Source organism: Poecilia reticulata, linkage group LG5 (genome assembly GCF_000633615.1).
Source record: "Poecilia reticulata strain Guanapo linkage group LG5, Guppy_female_1.0+MT, whole genome shotgun sequence".
Taxonomy (NCBI): Eukaryota; Metazoa; Chordata; class Actinopteri; order Cyprinodontiformes; family Poeciliidae; genus Poecilia; species Poecilia reticulata.
The window spans coordinates 21,601,359-21,617,762 of record NC_024335.1 but is presented as its reverse complement, the minus strand read 5'-3'; the positions used below and the strand labels follow the sequence as shown (position 1 = coordinate 21,617,762).

Sequence of the window (16,404 nt, the reverse complement as noted above, 5' to 3'; positions counted from 1 at the left end):
AGCTCCGATTAAAGATAATTTCCTCTAAACTCTTAAAATGATCCCTATTGTGCAGCTTTTTCATTATTTTTAGAAACAGAACTCTGAACTAGTATTCTTAGCAAAAATCTGTTGTAGCTTACCTTCCTTGACAATGACTCTCTGCTTTACAAATAGAGTCTGGTCATACATTAGTGTATTAACATTAAAATTCTCTCCTTTTTAATGTGTTTACGTAATTTTATGATGAACAGAATAATGAGGTTTAATTATTTCTGAACCATAATCCTGAAAATTAAGAGAAATAAAAGTTTTAAGTATGTCACTCTGTGTGTAAAGACTATTTACATAAAAAATTTTGCCTTTTGAATTAAATTACTGAAACAAATCAATGTTTCAATTAATTTCTTATTTGTTTAGGTGCACTTATAATACCTACGTTGGCACATATTCGAAAAATGAAAGATGTTTTGGTGCAACTCCTGTTACTTTCAAACCAGATGACTTCAAAGTTGTTACCATCAATGACAGAAAGTCAGTCAGCAGAGGTGCTGAAGTCGAGACTTACCACACCCCCGTGTTGGGTGGCAATACAACTTGCAGTGCAAACCTTTATGAAATAACTCTGCACAGTTCTTTACAACCTTCCCCTATCTGCAGACCAGATGTAAAGATTAGTACACAAACACCTCCCATGCACTAATGTAGTGCTGTGCCAGGATAAAGCAAAACAGAAAACGCAAGACAAGCCAAAACCAAATGCTGCAACTGTTAACACGTTTTGAGAATATCCTCCATGAAAGAGCTGCAAATCATTCAGTTAAATAAGAACACCTTCTCCTTACACAAGTGTGTGTTGCATCTCATTTCAGATCGAGAAAAACAAATGCCTCACCTTGACTTCCTCCCACGCATCCCTCTCCTCCTTTAAAACCCTACTGGTGTGAAGAGGGGTCTGGGGAACCTCCATTGATTGCTTCAGGAAAAAAAAGAAAAAAAGAAAAATAAACAACAACTCTAAGGTTAGAGCAGTAATGCTGACCAAAATAATTCAGTAGGAAATTACAAAACCATTAAGATGAACATTATGGTTCACTCACGTTGATCCATGGATGATTCATGAACTCTGTGATGGTCATCCTTTGGGTCGGCTCGGTCTTTAGGAGGGTCCTGATCAGTTGTTTAGCTGCGGAAAGAAGACGTGCATGTCCATGATTTCACTTGCATATCTTCAGCTCTCTCTCAAGGTTTCACCAACTCAAATTCAAGACTTTCCAAAACCGTTATGGAAATTAAGATCTATATCTCCACAGACATGTATACACTTCGTCCAGCAAACTGGCGATAAAATTACACTTACCCATGACAAATGCAAAAAAAGCTACATAGCTAGCTAGCTAGGATACATTAGCAGTGAGTCATGGAACGATGTCGCGCGTGATTCAACCTTTTACCTGACAGAAATGACCCGCGAGGAAAAAATAAAAAATAGAATATACAATTAAGTAGTCCTGCCAATACAACATTTAAGATCTGTGATTTAAAGCCAGTTTACTTTTTTGTAATGAATTTTAAATATTTTAAGGCTTTAATTTTAGATACATTAATTTAAGACTTTTTAAGGATCTATGGACACACAATTCCATACAGACATATTATATTTTTTATAGGATTTTGTAAATCATTAAGATTAAGATATGGGTCTATATTCCCCAGGATGAATACATGAAAGTAGTAATTTTTTTTAGTCAGGCTAACCAGGCTAATTGCTACTATAAGATGTTAGCTTAAAATGCCTCAGCTTTCAAAAACTTTCAATGCTGTTCTCATATCTTCTTTATTATGTTAAAACTCCAATTGGCTACAACCTGCATTGGAATAACAAAACTTCACCAAACACAGATATACACAATTCTGATTGGCTCTTCCTGTTGCATACTAGTGAGGCAATGCATTAATGGATTCACTTTATTTTTATGTAATAGAACAAAGTACTTTTTATGCAGCGTTCAAGAAAATCATGGTTCTTTGAAACATTGTTGGTAAAAAAAAAAAAACACTTGCGTAGATTTTTCCAAAGTGAATTAAAGTGAGTTCAACTATTGAGACGATCCACTGCCGCATCCGTTATTTGGAGAGAAACTGTACAGTTACACATCATCACTACGTAGCTTCAGTTTTCTTTTTAAAACTTGCATATTACTCATGAAACGAGAGTCGACTTTCGGCTTAGCGGGCGGCGGCAGCATTAGAGGTGAAACACCTTCATCAGTTTCAATTTCTTGATCAGTTTTGCAATCTGTCATGGTTTATTGGGAAGTTTCAAACACCAGCAGGAGCTTAATAATCACATCATCAAATTCTAACCATAATAAAAAAATTAATTGTTCACCTGTGTCAGAGCTTTAAGTGCACGATTTAGAAATATACAATAATCTATACAGAGATTTATTTAAAAAAAACATTTAAACACTACAAAACTATTGCATATTTATTTTTACAGCACTTTCTATAAATTGTTTAAGCAAAATAGAAAGTTCAGCTTTAGTCTTACCTTCTTCTGACACCTCTGACCACTCAGGGTTGGGAAATTCATACTGGCCCATCCTTATCCTCTTCTTCATCCCAGGAGAGATGGCCAGGCCATGGTTAGAATAAAAAGGAGGGTATCCACACAACCTGTCGGGTATAAAGGTAAGATTAGAGAAAAAAAACAAACTAACAATTAGTGAGGTGAAGGGATAGAAAACCCAGAATGAGCGACTTACAGAATATACATAATGACGCCCAAAGACCACATGTCGCATGACTTGTCATACTTCTCTGGACCAAGAACCTCTGGAGCTGTAAACACAATTTGAATAAAAGAAAGAAAAATAAAGTTTAATAAATTTATTTGACCAGCATTTTCTTTGTTTATTATTGAACCTTTATTTAACCAGATTAAAAAAATACTAAGATCTAGACCTCTTTCACCAGAGTGACCTGGCCAAAGAAAAAAAAAAAAAAAGGCAGCAGCACACGTCATGATAGACAAGTAGAAAAAACAAAAAGACATAAAATACCAAACAATGAGGCAATAAAGCGCAGTAGATGTGACAATAATAATTTAAAAAACAAAGGCAATTTAAGGTTTATTTGAGCAAAGTGTTGTTTGACGGAATGCTGGCCCTTACAACAATAAATGAATCTCACAGATAAAACTATAAATGTCCACTTGAAATAATTGTCACTTTTCTATTATTAAAAAAAAGGTACTTGGATCACGTTTCTGTGCAATACCGTGAAAACTTGTCATTTTTACTCATATTGTCAGAATCTCACAGCAGGCAGCGGCTAAAAAAAAAACAACCAACGGTCTGACGTGAGAGCGCTGCAGGTGCAGACTCTTACCAACGTAGTAAGGTGTGTAGCAGGGAGTATCTAAAGAGTTGTGTGAGGTCGTCTCCTTGGCAAAGCCAAAGTCTGTGAGTTTCAGGAGAGCCCTGGGCCTCTTCGAGGAATACAGCAAGTTCTCTGGCTGAAGGAAGAACCACAGAGATACTTTACAACCTGCAGGTGTCATTTTTGTTTTTATTATTATTCCAGATAAATAACGAGCATAACAATAAGATAAGAAACAAACCTTCACATCTCTGTGCGCAATATTGATGGCATGTAAAAATTGGATCGCTTCTCCGATGCTCTTCATGATGTCAGAGGCCTCTACAATGAAGATATTTTTTTACAAATATTACAAGTGGTCAAACATGCACATCAACACTGCAACTGTAGCAAATAAAGTAATCCAGTTGTGTAATGTGAAGGTGATTGTAGCATTTGGTAGTCTTCCTCATGAAAAACCACTCTACCTTTCTCTGTGAAGGCCTGGTCTCCTCTGTCCTGGATTCGACTGAAAAGCTCACCGCCGTCCATACTGTAAAAGAGACGCCACAAGCGGCGTTAATAACATACATGGATCTACAGAACATCTTCATTAGGAGGAGTTGCACAAGAATGACATTTTATCCAAGAGGTGAAATCAAGAGGGTTTGGGTTTGGATACCACTGAAGATGATGGAAATCCTGCAGGAAGGAGTGATTTAGCACTATAAGCAGAGGATGCTCATTACTCGGTGTTCCCAACAGGAGATAAATGCTGAAAAGCAGATATTGCTGACCTTTTGAATGAATCTAAAACTTCCAAATATGGCAATGCTCTGCTCATTTTTCAAGCAAGCCCTACTTCAGCATACTAGCAGTTTCAAAGAATAGACAAGACGAGCGTTTTTTTTTCTAACTTCCTTTTCCCTGTAACAGGTGGTCTGTGGTTTGTCGGGCGACCAAAAGGGGAAAAAAAAAAAAAAGTGATAATGGGGTTAGCTCTGTTTAGAAACTGGAGTTTTTCTGTTTTCTCTTTTGTCTTTGTCAGAAATCAAATCTGAACTAAAAAAAATTTCAATCCAATTTCTGGAGACATAAAATGCAGAGCTCTGAAGTGAGATGCATAAAATCAGTCTGAATATAGCAGCCAATAGAAGTGTGGTCCGTTCCAGTAATACTGATGACTAAAGCAGCGCATTCTCTCTGAATCAGCACGAGGTTTTTGACATTAAAACAGTGTGAAAATTGTACATTTACATACACATCTGAGTCCTCAGCAGAAAAGATGGTTTAATGAGAAGTAGAGCATGAAGTAAGAGAATATGTATTTAATGGTGCAGGCTTATTTAGACTGAAAGCTCCATTTTGACTCAAATATTTATTATATTATCATCAATATTATGACTCAGTGGCATAATTTGACCACAAAGCTGAAGATATTTGGCTTGTCCAACTAAAGTCTTAAAAGATGCCAATTTTTGAGTGAGGGCTTATCTGAACTTATTTCACTCTGGACACCCACTATGGTGTTACAGCAATTCCCAGATTAACATGGAGCTTTAAGGGTTCATTTTGAACCAATTTTCTTTCATTGAGGGTGACAGTTTTTGTTTTTACAGATGACAGGCAGAAATGTAGCTTCTGGAATAGCCTGAGCAGTACGGGGCCTCGTTAGGGGAGCAACCTTTAGGGTCAGACGATGCATCGGCTTTCATTTTCTTAGTTTTGAGGGATCGTGGCCATCAGATCATGTCACTGTTGCCAGTTTAATGACCTTCGTTATATTTAGTGACTTTTCAGACAAAAAAAATAAAAATATCAGCGTCGTCAGGTCAGGCTTTTTACCGATTGGTGATCGGTCAGAAAACCGAACCCCTAGAAATCTTCAGAGCAGAGTCTGTGACAGTCAACTAACGTACATAAGGTCTGCCAAGTCTGACAGAGAGAGTTCTCAAATGTGCAGACAGAATTATTCCCAGAACTGACTTAAAAGTTACAAAAAGTGTGGTTACTTTGCAACTTGCTAAAGTACAATTATCTAAAGTTAGTGGGAGTGTGCGCATTTGTCTGAGCTTGCATATATTATTTAGACTGGGTTTCTTTAATCAACACAACCTTGTGCACCAAAGGGATGCCAGTTTAAAAGCAGTGACCATGGGTGACTGACTTTTGAGGTCTGGAGTTAGACAACCCTCTCTTGTGATATTCATGCCCATGATAAATGTGTGTACTTCTCAGGGGAAATCTATATTGACACATTTTTCACTCAACACTACCAACAACATGAGTTGTCATTTATAAAGACAACTTTACACAGGGACACCTCTATAAAGTTCTGCAATATCTCAGCAAATACTGACAAAAATGCAGCTAATGATCACTTCCTGCATATGAGAAAACTCTCCAACTTACTCCATAAGTTTCATTTAGTCTTTTTGCTCGCTATGACTGCACGAGTTTCAGATCAAATCATCAATACCAATTTCACATCTGCTGAACGGCTCACGTCGCTGAGGATCGGCTCCGCAGGCATACGAGTGGTTTCAGGAGAGGCAGACTCAGAATTAGAGCAGAGGGACCCCCTCCAGAACCGCAGCACGTGTTAAATTTTGCATTCTGAGAAACGGACGGCGGAAACCTTTAAGCAATGCAGGCCGTCTTTCATACAAATCTAACTCAATCTCTCTCTTTTTTTTTCTTCCAAACATGGTTCAGAGAAAGGAGGTATTCTCAAAGTGTCTCGGCCCAACCCTCTTCCTCTACGTTTCTCAAAACTGTTGAGGGCATGAATTTTGTTTCACAAGCCATGATGATTTTGATTAACGGTGAAGAACGGGTACATATTTCTTACTGAAACAGCAAAAAAAAAAAAAACGAAAAAAAAAACTGGAAACGGCATTCTTACACACACATCAGCCTACACTGTTTCACATCCCATCAGCAGTGTGAGCGTGTTTAATCATCTGAAACGATAGAGACTGACTCCACATCTCAAACGACTGTTTCTAATAAATGCAGACCGAATCAAATTAAAATTTGTGTTCTATACATTAATGTGTCTTAATTACAAATGTTGGATTAAGGAGTTCTCAACCAAACTATTTGTAATTGAATATGTTTAAGATAAACATATCTATGCCTGTCTAGGTTACTTTAATTAGGAAGGGATTAATTTTGGAAATTCTGTAGAGACTCTGGCATTGTGACCCTTTACACCACATGGGTCCATTGTTCAAAGTGCCTAATGTAGGTCAGACTCAATGACTCATGTATCAGGTAGCAGAACAATCAGGTCATCAAGATAGTTCTCCAAGTGTAATATTCTAGGAAATGTTTTGATTTCATAAGAAAACCTACCTTTTTCTTTAATTGTCACAGAATCTCTCAAGGAAATTACTCATCACTTGCTACACCACTGCATGAGCACCTCAGCTCACACGTCTGCCTTTGTGCAGCGAGGACAACCACACAGCAAAAAGGATGCACGTGTGATAACTTTATGGGGGTTTGGCGGTTTTAAAATGCAACAAAGTGGAAATGGAAAGGAAATAACAGTAAGTAGTTTAGAGGAAATGGGTCATTTTGCACCAAGGTCATGCTGAGTAAATTTACAATAAAAGCTGAATAAAATTAACCTTTGTAGGCTAAAACTTTGCCTTCTTAACACTAGCACCTGTGGGCTGTAGATATAAACAGAAACTGAATCATTACAATGATGACAGCTTCGCGAAATAAAGTAGTGAACTGTGAATCTTAATTAAATGATTCAACTCAGACCATAAGGATCAGCCTAAGCTGAAAAGTCATCACAATGCATTACTAATGAACTAATATTTATCATAAAAAACAGCCTCCACCCACTCCATAAGTAAATAAAATTAAATTAGCTTTAAATGGTAAAATAATAAGCCTGTGAAAAAGACATTTAAATATAAAGTGTCTGTATTAAAGATTATTTTTCCACAACTTCTGTTCTTTTTTCCCCTCAGTTTTTATATGTTAAACATCATGCAAACAAATACAAAGTTGCTGAAGCCATGTTTTTTACTTTGTGTGTTTTTCACAGATAAATGTAGCAAAATTAGCTAGCCAAACAGATTCCTGCTATTTAGTTCATTTTTATACTTATTTAACATCCAATGTATTTCTGGGAAGATCACAATATAAAGTACTATATGGATGAAACGATTCCTCGACTGATTCAAGAACCTCGCTCATTAAAATTCCTCAAGGAAAATTTACCTGCCTCGAAGCTTCATTGAGTTACTTTTTATTATTTAGCGCACCTTGTTCCAGCCGGAACATTATTTGCTTCGCACGCAGCTCTGACTTCCGCTTCCGAGTTGTTGACGAAAGCTAACGGTTAGCAGCATAACGTCCAATTTTCAAGTTGGGCCCGTGGGGATTTTATTGATTGATAATAATGCCCAGGTTGTCATCGTTTTTGGGGATCAATAAGAATCCTTAAAATGACCGGCGCGATGCCTGGAGTACGGCAGCCTTTCTCCTCCCGGAGCCGCTGGTTCAGAGCGAACAGCGGGAAGAGCGCTGAGGAGTATTTACACAGGTGAGCGGATAGACTGAACACAGCGGGCGGCTGAGTATTGATGGTTACAGTGCAAGTGTAGCTTTACGGACGAACAGCACAATAAATTTCATATCATCCCGGTCTCAACAAACGGGTGGCGGAGCGCATTGTGGCGGTACATGACTGGTAGATGAATTTCTGAGCGTGACGAACAAAGATGCCGTAAATATCCCGTATTGCTCCCCCCTCCGTTCTTATGTTCATCCCCTGGTCTACCGTTCGTCTTTCTCCCCCTGACTCGCGTTCGGCTGTCCCCTGCTCCATTTCCTCCCCTCTATTCCCATCTTTCGTTCGTTCGCCTGCCCCCCACACCAGGTGACATTTCCCATATTCTCAAACCCAAAGCTCGACAGGTATGGGGCAAGGTGAGAGATCATCTGTTAAACTCACTGAAGATGAATACATAAACTAAAAGCTGGATCATAGACATTTTTTATAAGCATATTTGTGAGCCTGCCTCTTTATCATTAAATTGAATAGAATTTCAGATTTTTGTATAACTTTTCTTCAGGTTAACTTAGAAAGTGAGCTATTATTGTTACAGGTTAGTTTTCTAAACTACGGAGAAGTAACTGTTAGGGATGCTTAAATATGAAAATTGGACTGATATTGATATCCGTTTGCAACACCGGTGTTGTGCCAGATTTACCAATATTTTATTTGATCTTTTTTTTTATCCAATTACTTTAATTGTAAAAATTGATAGCTTACTTAACTACTAAAATATTCGTTTACGACAGCCCTACTCTGCACATTAAACCACACTGACCTGTAAACAGAAAGATACAAGAACTTTAGACTAAAGATGAAATGCTAAGCTTTAATCACACTTAGCATGCACATCCCTTCTGGAAGTAGAAACATTAAATGGGTAAAAACGAAACAATTGAAAAGAATGACTCACTGATCGTTTGGTCAGCATCACATTGCATGAGGTGTTACGGACTTGGGCTTTTTATGACTTATGATCAAAATTGGGTTTGTAAGTCAGCCTGCAAAGCACTTCCGATAACACGTAGTACAAACTGACTTATTCACCGACCACATGTGTGGGCGGTCATTATTTCAGACAAAGACTGGATACGTTTTGCTTTAGATTTTTAATGAACATTTCTTAGGATATTCTCTCACTGTAAGCAACATAACGTTCTTAAGATAGCAGGAAATATGTTTATTAATTGTTATAAAAGTAAGCCACCATCACCAGTCTGGTCCAGGACAACGATGAGTCAGGATGCTAAGAGTAAGTGGACCTGCCGGCCCACTGGTGCAGTCAGAACCACTTTGAGCTCAACCCGCTCAGGACAGAGGAGATGACGGTGGACGTCCACAGAACACTTGGTGGACAAAGTTGTTCTGATTCTATTCAAATAAAAAAATCGTCAAAGATGGTACCGACAATGTGACGAAACTTGTCAGTACCATCTACACCAGGGGTCCCCGAACTTTTTCCTGTGAGGGCCACATAAATTTTCCCTTCTCTGGTGGGGGGCCGGAGTCGGGCCGTAGTTTGGGGACCACTGATCTACACTTTTGAAATTGTAAATTCTCGAAAGTGATTACAATATAAAATGTTCAATGGGAACAAATCAGATGGGTACAGTTAGTTGGCGAGTCATTTTGGGCTACCTTAAAGACGTCTGCGAAAATTCATCAAAGCAAAGCGAAACAGAAGCTGGCAAAGGTGTGAGGTGAAAGAAAAAGAAATGCTAAATAGGGCAAAAATCAGTTTGTGTCTCAAAGTTCTCTGATGTACGATTTAAAGGGGCAGTATAATGCATTTTCCAGGCACGTAGTGCTATTTTATAGCACAATAAAGTAACTCCGTTACATTCGGTTGTTATGAAAATACTGTATAAATCAAGACTTGGAAGATGTTTGACTTCATAATTCACTTTATAAACGCCTGTTCTTTCTGAATCTCCGTCTTCAGAACTTCATCACAACATGGCTTCTCTCCTAAGTCTAACAATGTTTTTAAAAGCATTGGACTGAGAAGTGGCTCATATAATGAGCTCAGCAGATGTACAGCTCCACCAGGTGTTTGCCAATTGCTGCTGGCTAGTTAAAAGGAGCAGAGTGGGGGAGTCTCGCGTGAAGGATGCTAGGAAACTGCAACTCTGAAAAGGAGCTGCACCTCAAAGGCACCTACTGTTTTGCCACTGGAGATTAAAAAACTTCTCAAATCAAAGCAACACTCCAAGAATGTTTTTTATGAGGGAATATCGTGAAAAAATGACGTAAAGCTCAAAACAGTCCATTTTACATAATAGTGTCCCTTTAAATTGTTGAAACAAACTAAAATAGGAAAATTGATGGGGGGGTTTCCTCATTATCAACTTGCAACTCTTTAATTTTAAATAATTAACTAAAAAAAATAGAAATGAGAAAAATCCTAATAAAAGAAACTGGATCAGGAGTCAGATTGTCATTGAAGTCAAAAAAGTACAAATTGAAAAAAATATTTGAAATAATACTGTAAAAAGTGCCAAAAACCTGACATCTGTGAGAAAAACGGAAACAAATTGCTTCCACTTCCACTCTTACTGTAGCAAATGAAGAATGACATGAACTTGACCCTTGGCTCCAGTGAAGGAGGGCATGTTGGGCAAGTCGGAAGAGCTACGGATGTGGTATATTTTTCCCAGAATAGATTTCCCTGTATTTTGTTATGACAGTTTAAGCCCGTTCCCCATTGTCAAGCTCAACTCTAGCTGGTGAATGTCTGGTTCGGTTCTACTGAAACATGGAGCGTCTCTGTTGGCAGCGTGTTCCTCACCGTTTTGCTGCTGTGATTATGAGCAGGAACGTGGGCGAGCCATGAGAGCTCAGGAGCTGTGGTTGGCGCTCCGATGAGGCTGTTAGCAGCAACATTCAGCAACTGAAAACCTTGAGGTTGTGGTTTGCATGGACTCAAATAAACCCAGATATTTCATTTTATCTTATAGAAATTCATATCTGGCCCAAACATAATGAAAACAATTCAGGTTAGCTGATTGTTTTTGCTAAATGTACAAATTTATCTATAATGCAGCACTTTATTTTCATTTTTATGGACGTGTGCAAGCTTTAAATTCAGGTGATGAAGTCAAACGATGCAGTGCAAGATCCATGCACGAACATTATTGAAAACGAAAACCCAAACAAAGAATAAAACGCACGTCACGTCAAACTAAGTTCCGGTGTTTCAAGACAGTCAGTGCAAAACTTGATTTGACAGAACGTCAACCAGAGCTGCACGGTTGCTCGTCTTTTCATTGCATTCTCGTTTTTCCAGAGTCACGTGTTGCTTGCAGGGCTTTGAAATCACAGTTATTTCGCTCCAGATGTTGATGCATGTGCTTCTGATTTTGCTTCTGATTACACCTTTCCACACTATCAGCTTTCTGATAGCAGACGGCATATCCGCCAGTCCACACATCAGTGTTTGAGACGATGCGGTTTGGATCTTGACAGGTCCGGCCTTCGCCTGGTGACATCTCTTGCCGATCAGCAAATGCAATCTGCTATCAATAAAATTAGCTTGCGAATGATACACGGCAAGGCGCGGTCTGTTCTACCCCCAGAGTGGTAAAGGTAGCAAGGAAGAGCCATGCAGGATCTGCAACTGGGGTCGAGTCTGGACAGGGCTGACTGGGGAGGAACCAGTTAAAGGCGCTCTCATGGAGAAGCTTTAGACACTCGGAACGATAAATAATGTAGACATAATATGAAGATGTTTGAATTTTCAGCTCAAACAGGAACAGAAATCTTAGAATATTGCTATTTTGATGAGTGAACAAATTGAATCAAAGTGTTTCACACCATCTATAAAGGAGAACCTCTGTTGAATGAGGGTCTGTGTAGACAGACTGTGCACTCACCACTCCATGACAATAAGGAGACACTTCTTGCCCTGATAGAGGTTCTCATAAACATCAATGATGCGCACAATATTGGCGCATGGGGACGCCCTCCAGTGCAGCTCCACTTCCCTGCGCGCCTTGGGACAGTCCTGCAGCATCTGAGCACAAACACAAAAAAGAGTGAGTGTGACGAACAATACGTGTACCATATGTAAATATCTATTTATATTGAACATGGAACAACCTGGATTACATAAGAGTACTGACAGACAACAAATAAAAAGACTAAACTCAAAGTGGTGAACTTATTTTCTGTTTTTTCTCTTCCATTTAGGCATTTTAAAAAAAATTGCCATCTTATGACAGAATGTTGCACGTAGCATGAAGCAGCAGCAACCTGGAGATGTTATGCTGCCCCCAGATGGCAAAATGTTAAATAGACAGGAGTATTTTTTTATTTAGACTTGTGAGCAGGTGGCGCCCCCTGTCTGCGACACTGTCAGCACATCGTCTTTGACTTTATTTCTGTCACAATCCTTGTAAAAACGTCTACATGAAAATAGTCAATTAATTGAATGTTTGTAAACAGCAACACTAACATTCAACAACACTGTCTGATGCAATAACGATTTAAATAGGCATAATGTTTTGAGTTTTTTTTATATGAACTGGCAGAACATGTATGCTGAAGAGTAAACAGTGGACAGTCATCAGCTCAAACAACCAACAGCACACAGAGAAAGTTGTGTCTCGCGTAGCAGTAAAACACCTGACTGATCAAATAAGCATGTGACCTAAAAACACCTGCAAAACACACACACACACCAATCACGCATGTGTATCCATCTAGTCTGGTAATTTTATGCATAAACTAATCAATTTATTAAAAGTAAGTGAAGATGACATGACTTTTTTCTTAACCAAAAATTATTTCCTTACAATTCAGATAGTGATTATAATATAAGCTGTGTACCTGAAAAAATAAAAATAAAACTAATGAGAAATGAGTGTGTGCACATATTTCAATTAGAGACATCATGTTGTCCTGCAATTAACACTTATTTATTCTCATGGAGTAAAAAAAAATATATTAAAAGAAAAAAGAAAAAACGGAGAGTGGACAATGAGCCACAGTCCATCTACTTTGTTATGTTACATTCCAACCCAGCCCACTGTCATAATACAATAGAGTGAGCGTCATTCCTCTGAGCAAAAAGTATCTCTGGTGCTTCACAACACACACCGTCAGTGGACTTGTGTGCTGCTAAGTAAGCAGTTTACAGAGGAAAGCAGCTGTGGCTGTCCAAAACGGTAGAACAATAAAAGAAACGACTTAAGCTGAAGCTTTAATAGTTTGCAGGTTTTAGCATTTATAGTACAAAAATATTAGCATCTAGGAAGGAATACGGGTAATTTACAGGCATTATTGTACTAATTGACAAAAAAATCTCAACTAAATGTAGGTCGATACAACACACCAAAAAATGTTGTAAAACAGAAACTTCACACACAAAGAGCTAAATATCTACCTTTACAGAGTAGCTCAGAGATTAAAAGCAAGCTTTAACGATTATGGGGATATTTCTTAACCCTGAAATAAATTACTTTCAAAACAGTGGCAATGGTGCTGTCAAGTCCGAGTTACAGCCTTTAATTTCTCTTTAGAATTAATTATTTTTAAAATTTAATTCAACATCAATCAGATGCAGGCTGTAGTCACAAGCAGAAAGCAGTCCAAAAAAAGCAGCCACATCTGAATTACCAAAAGAGTGTAGCTGTGTTTTAGACTTCATAACTGTGCCAGGGAGGCTTTAGGGATGCATTTCTATCCTTGCTACATGCTGAATATACTAGAAGTCATTTTCCAATAGCCACAAGTTTCCCAGCAGCTTAGTTAGTTTTTAACAAATGAATTCAGTTTTCAGAATAATCTGAAACATTCGGAGACTACCGGCATTGTAGTCTGTTTGTATTCAGAACAACAGACAAAAGAAAAGCAAAATTTTATCTAAATTCAGACAGAATGAACATTGTTAAAAGTGTAAATCATGAATTAAAAGAAAAAAAACTTTATGTAATCCACTCCACTGGGGGTATACCTTCAGTCTGTTGACTTGAGCATGTAAAAACCCGTACAAGAATGAAAACATTCTCCTTTACAGAAATTTTTCTTGAGGTGGTCTAAGGTTCAGTTCAGTACCTAAAACAACTTAAAATCTAGAAGCCATTCTGTGGTTGCTTTTTATACATCTTTTATTTAACCATTTAATTGCATCTCAACCAATGATTTAGAGAAAATTGTGAAATATTTACTTTTATTACCAACCCGTAAAAAAATAAATTAAAAAAATGGATTGTTGGGACAAGTTGCCAAGAAAAACCAACATCCCTGCTCCAACAGGCTTGAATCAAAAAGCTGAATTACATCCCCATTAACTATTAGTTTGATTCAGGTGTGCAGGAGCAGGGATTTATCCAAAGTAAGCAGGACTGGTGGAGTGGAGCTGAAGACCCCTGAATTATTCAAATCAGTTTAATTAATTCAACTGGTCAGCCAATTAAAACAAATGAGTCTTAAAAGAGCCAAAGATCCCTAAAATATCTTTAACCGCTGGTTAAAGAATTTCTGGTGGCAACTAAATTAAACGTCCCTCTAATCTATACGGTAGGACAAAAGAAAGATTTGGCTTGCATCCTTCTAAACAGAGTAACTAGGAAAAACACAAATACATAATCCAGTTGGACATAAATATAGCAAAATGCACTCCAAAAAAACAAAAACAAAACAGCACTAAACATCTATTCCTATATCAATTATTTTGTCTTTATAGTTCCAAATGTATTTCTGAATATATTGGGTTTGAGTTTTTTTTTGCTTTGCATTATAAAAAAAACCTCATACCATTTTCCGATCAAAGCAGCTTCATAAAAAAAAATAATAATAAAGACTGCATTAGCAAATATCCAAACTTCCTTTGGTCTACAACCATCTTTATGGGTAATTTTCGTCACGACAACATTGTGGATTCACTTAACACCCAAATCAAACACAGTACAAGTGCTGGTATGACAAAACATCACAATAAAAACAATTGAACCACAGGCAGATACGTTGTTTAGGAAAAAAACGGTTATGCACAGCGAGATATTTGACACTTTGGATATTTTAAGCTGAAATGTGAGATTTCAGCTTAAAATAGAGTGAAGTGAGACGACCATGTTGACCAGAACTGCACCATCTTTCTCCATTAAAAAAAAAAAATTCTTAAATTGTTTTCCCATCACAACCTAAAAGTGAAAGTAATATCCCATTACATAAAAAACTTAAATGTCAACAAAATCTAACAAAAACAGTCCTTCTGTCCTTAGGCCACCTGCAATGAATATGAAAGCAGACTGCTGTGACCTCACTGCTGGTGTTTGTGCAGCGTGCCCCCCCTCACCACCGCCCTCCTATCATCTGTTGTTTGCCCTTTTAAGCTAAACAGTGAAGCTTATTAAGAAGGCGGGAAAAGATGGCGGCAGATGGACACACAATACACTTCCACAAGCCTCAACAAAAGTTCCCCAGGGCGGGCCAAAAACAGCAGGAGGTGAGAGACAGTTCAGCGCAAGACCACCACTTCCTCCACTCGCTGTGTTGAGCCACAAAACGGCTAGTTAAGAATCACACTATGGGTGAAGGTGCAGTGAAAACGTGTGAGGAACTAAGAATATACAAAGGTGACGGGTTAAGCTCGTCTCAATCAGAAAAGCTTCTTATGCCGACAAAAAGAGGTTAAACAACGAGCTGCCAGAGGAAGATGCAGTTTGTCCTCTTAGCTTGTTCAGTCTACACTGAACGAGCCAGAAATGTGTTCGTCTCGTTGGGGTATTAAAGGCATTTGTTAAGCCACATAAGATCTTTTTTAACTGCAAACAGCAGAAACCAGGTGTTCACACAAGCTAAAAAAAATAAATAAAAAAAAAAACATTACCTTTCTTTTCTCACAGACAATAAATCAAACCGTTTCCTGTTCTATAATTAGTTGTTTTTGTTTACTTTGTTCAAATTCATAAGATCACAAGCATTTACTTTTATGCTGTATGACCAGGACCAAATGTTTTGGGTCTCCTCCCAGAAGTTTCTCACAAGAGTTTGCTGGACCTTTGTCCCATTCCTCAATATGGAACTGATGCAACCAAGTTAGGTTTGGGACATGCTCTCAAACACTGTTTTAGTTCTGCACACAAATTTTCCATAGTGAAAAAAAATCAGGGCCGTTTCGTATCTATTCGATTGCAATCACTGTGTCCGGAAATACCAATTTGTACCCAAGCTTTAACTGCAAACAGGCAAAGTGTTTTAGCTTAGACTTTAAAGGAAAGACAGTGAGAATGTGTATATTAACATGTGGTTTGTACTGTAAAACTAAAAAAAATAAATAAATAACCTCATGAACATTGACCGCTTAAACACGAACAGCGTTATCTGTCATTTCTAGTTATCCTCATCACGTACACCCTTGCATTTGATCTTCAAAAACTCAACAACGCCCACTTTCTTTTCCATTAGGAGTTTTCGTTCTGCATCAGGAAGCGAGATGACGGGAAGTGTTGCAGCCTTGGTTGTTAAACAACTGGCAGTTG

At 38.0% G+C, this 16,404-nt stretch overlaps 1 protein-coding gene across 1 annotated transcript in view; it reads right to left on the bottom strand.

Moving 5' to 3' along the window:
* Positions 1 to 16,404, bottom strand: part of mapkapk2a (MAPK activated protein kinase 2a) — a 29,821-nt gene that overhangs the window by 1,832 nt on the left and 11,585 nt on the right. Inside the window, exons 2-9 of the mRNA XM_008409246.2 lie at positions 11,794 to 11,933; positions 3,831 to 3,895; positions 3,605 to 3,684; positions 3,373 to 3,499; positions 2,748 to 2,823; positions 2,534 to 2,658; positions 1,080 to 1,165; positions 875 to 955 (exon numbers count right to left, since the gene is read on the bottom strand). Of these exons, the coding sequence (XP_008407468.1) occupies positions 875 to 955; positions 1,080 to 1,165; positions 2,534 to 2,658; positions 2,748 to 2,823; positions 3,373 to 3,499; positions 3,605 to 3,684; positions 3,831 to 3,895; positions 11,794 to 11,933 (780 nt within the window). The remainder of the gene's footprint in view (positions 1 to 874; positions 956 to 1,079; positions 1,166 to 2,533; positions 2,659 to 2,747; positions 2,824 to 3,372; positions 3,500 to 3,604; positions 3,685 to 3,830; positions 3,896 to 11,793; positions 11,934 to 16,404) is intronic.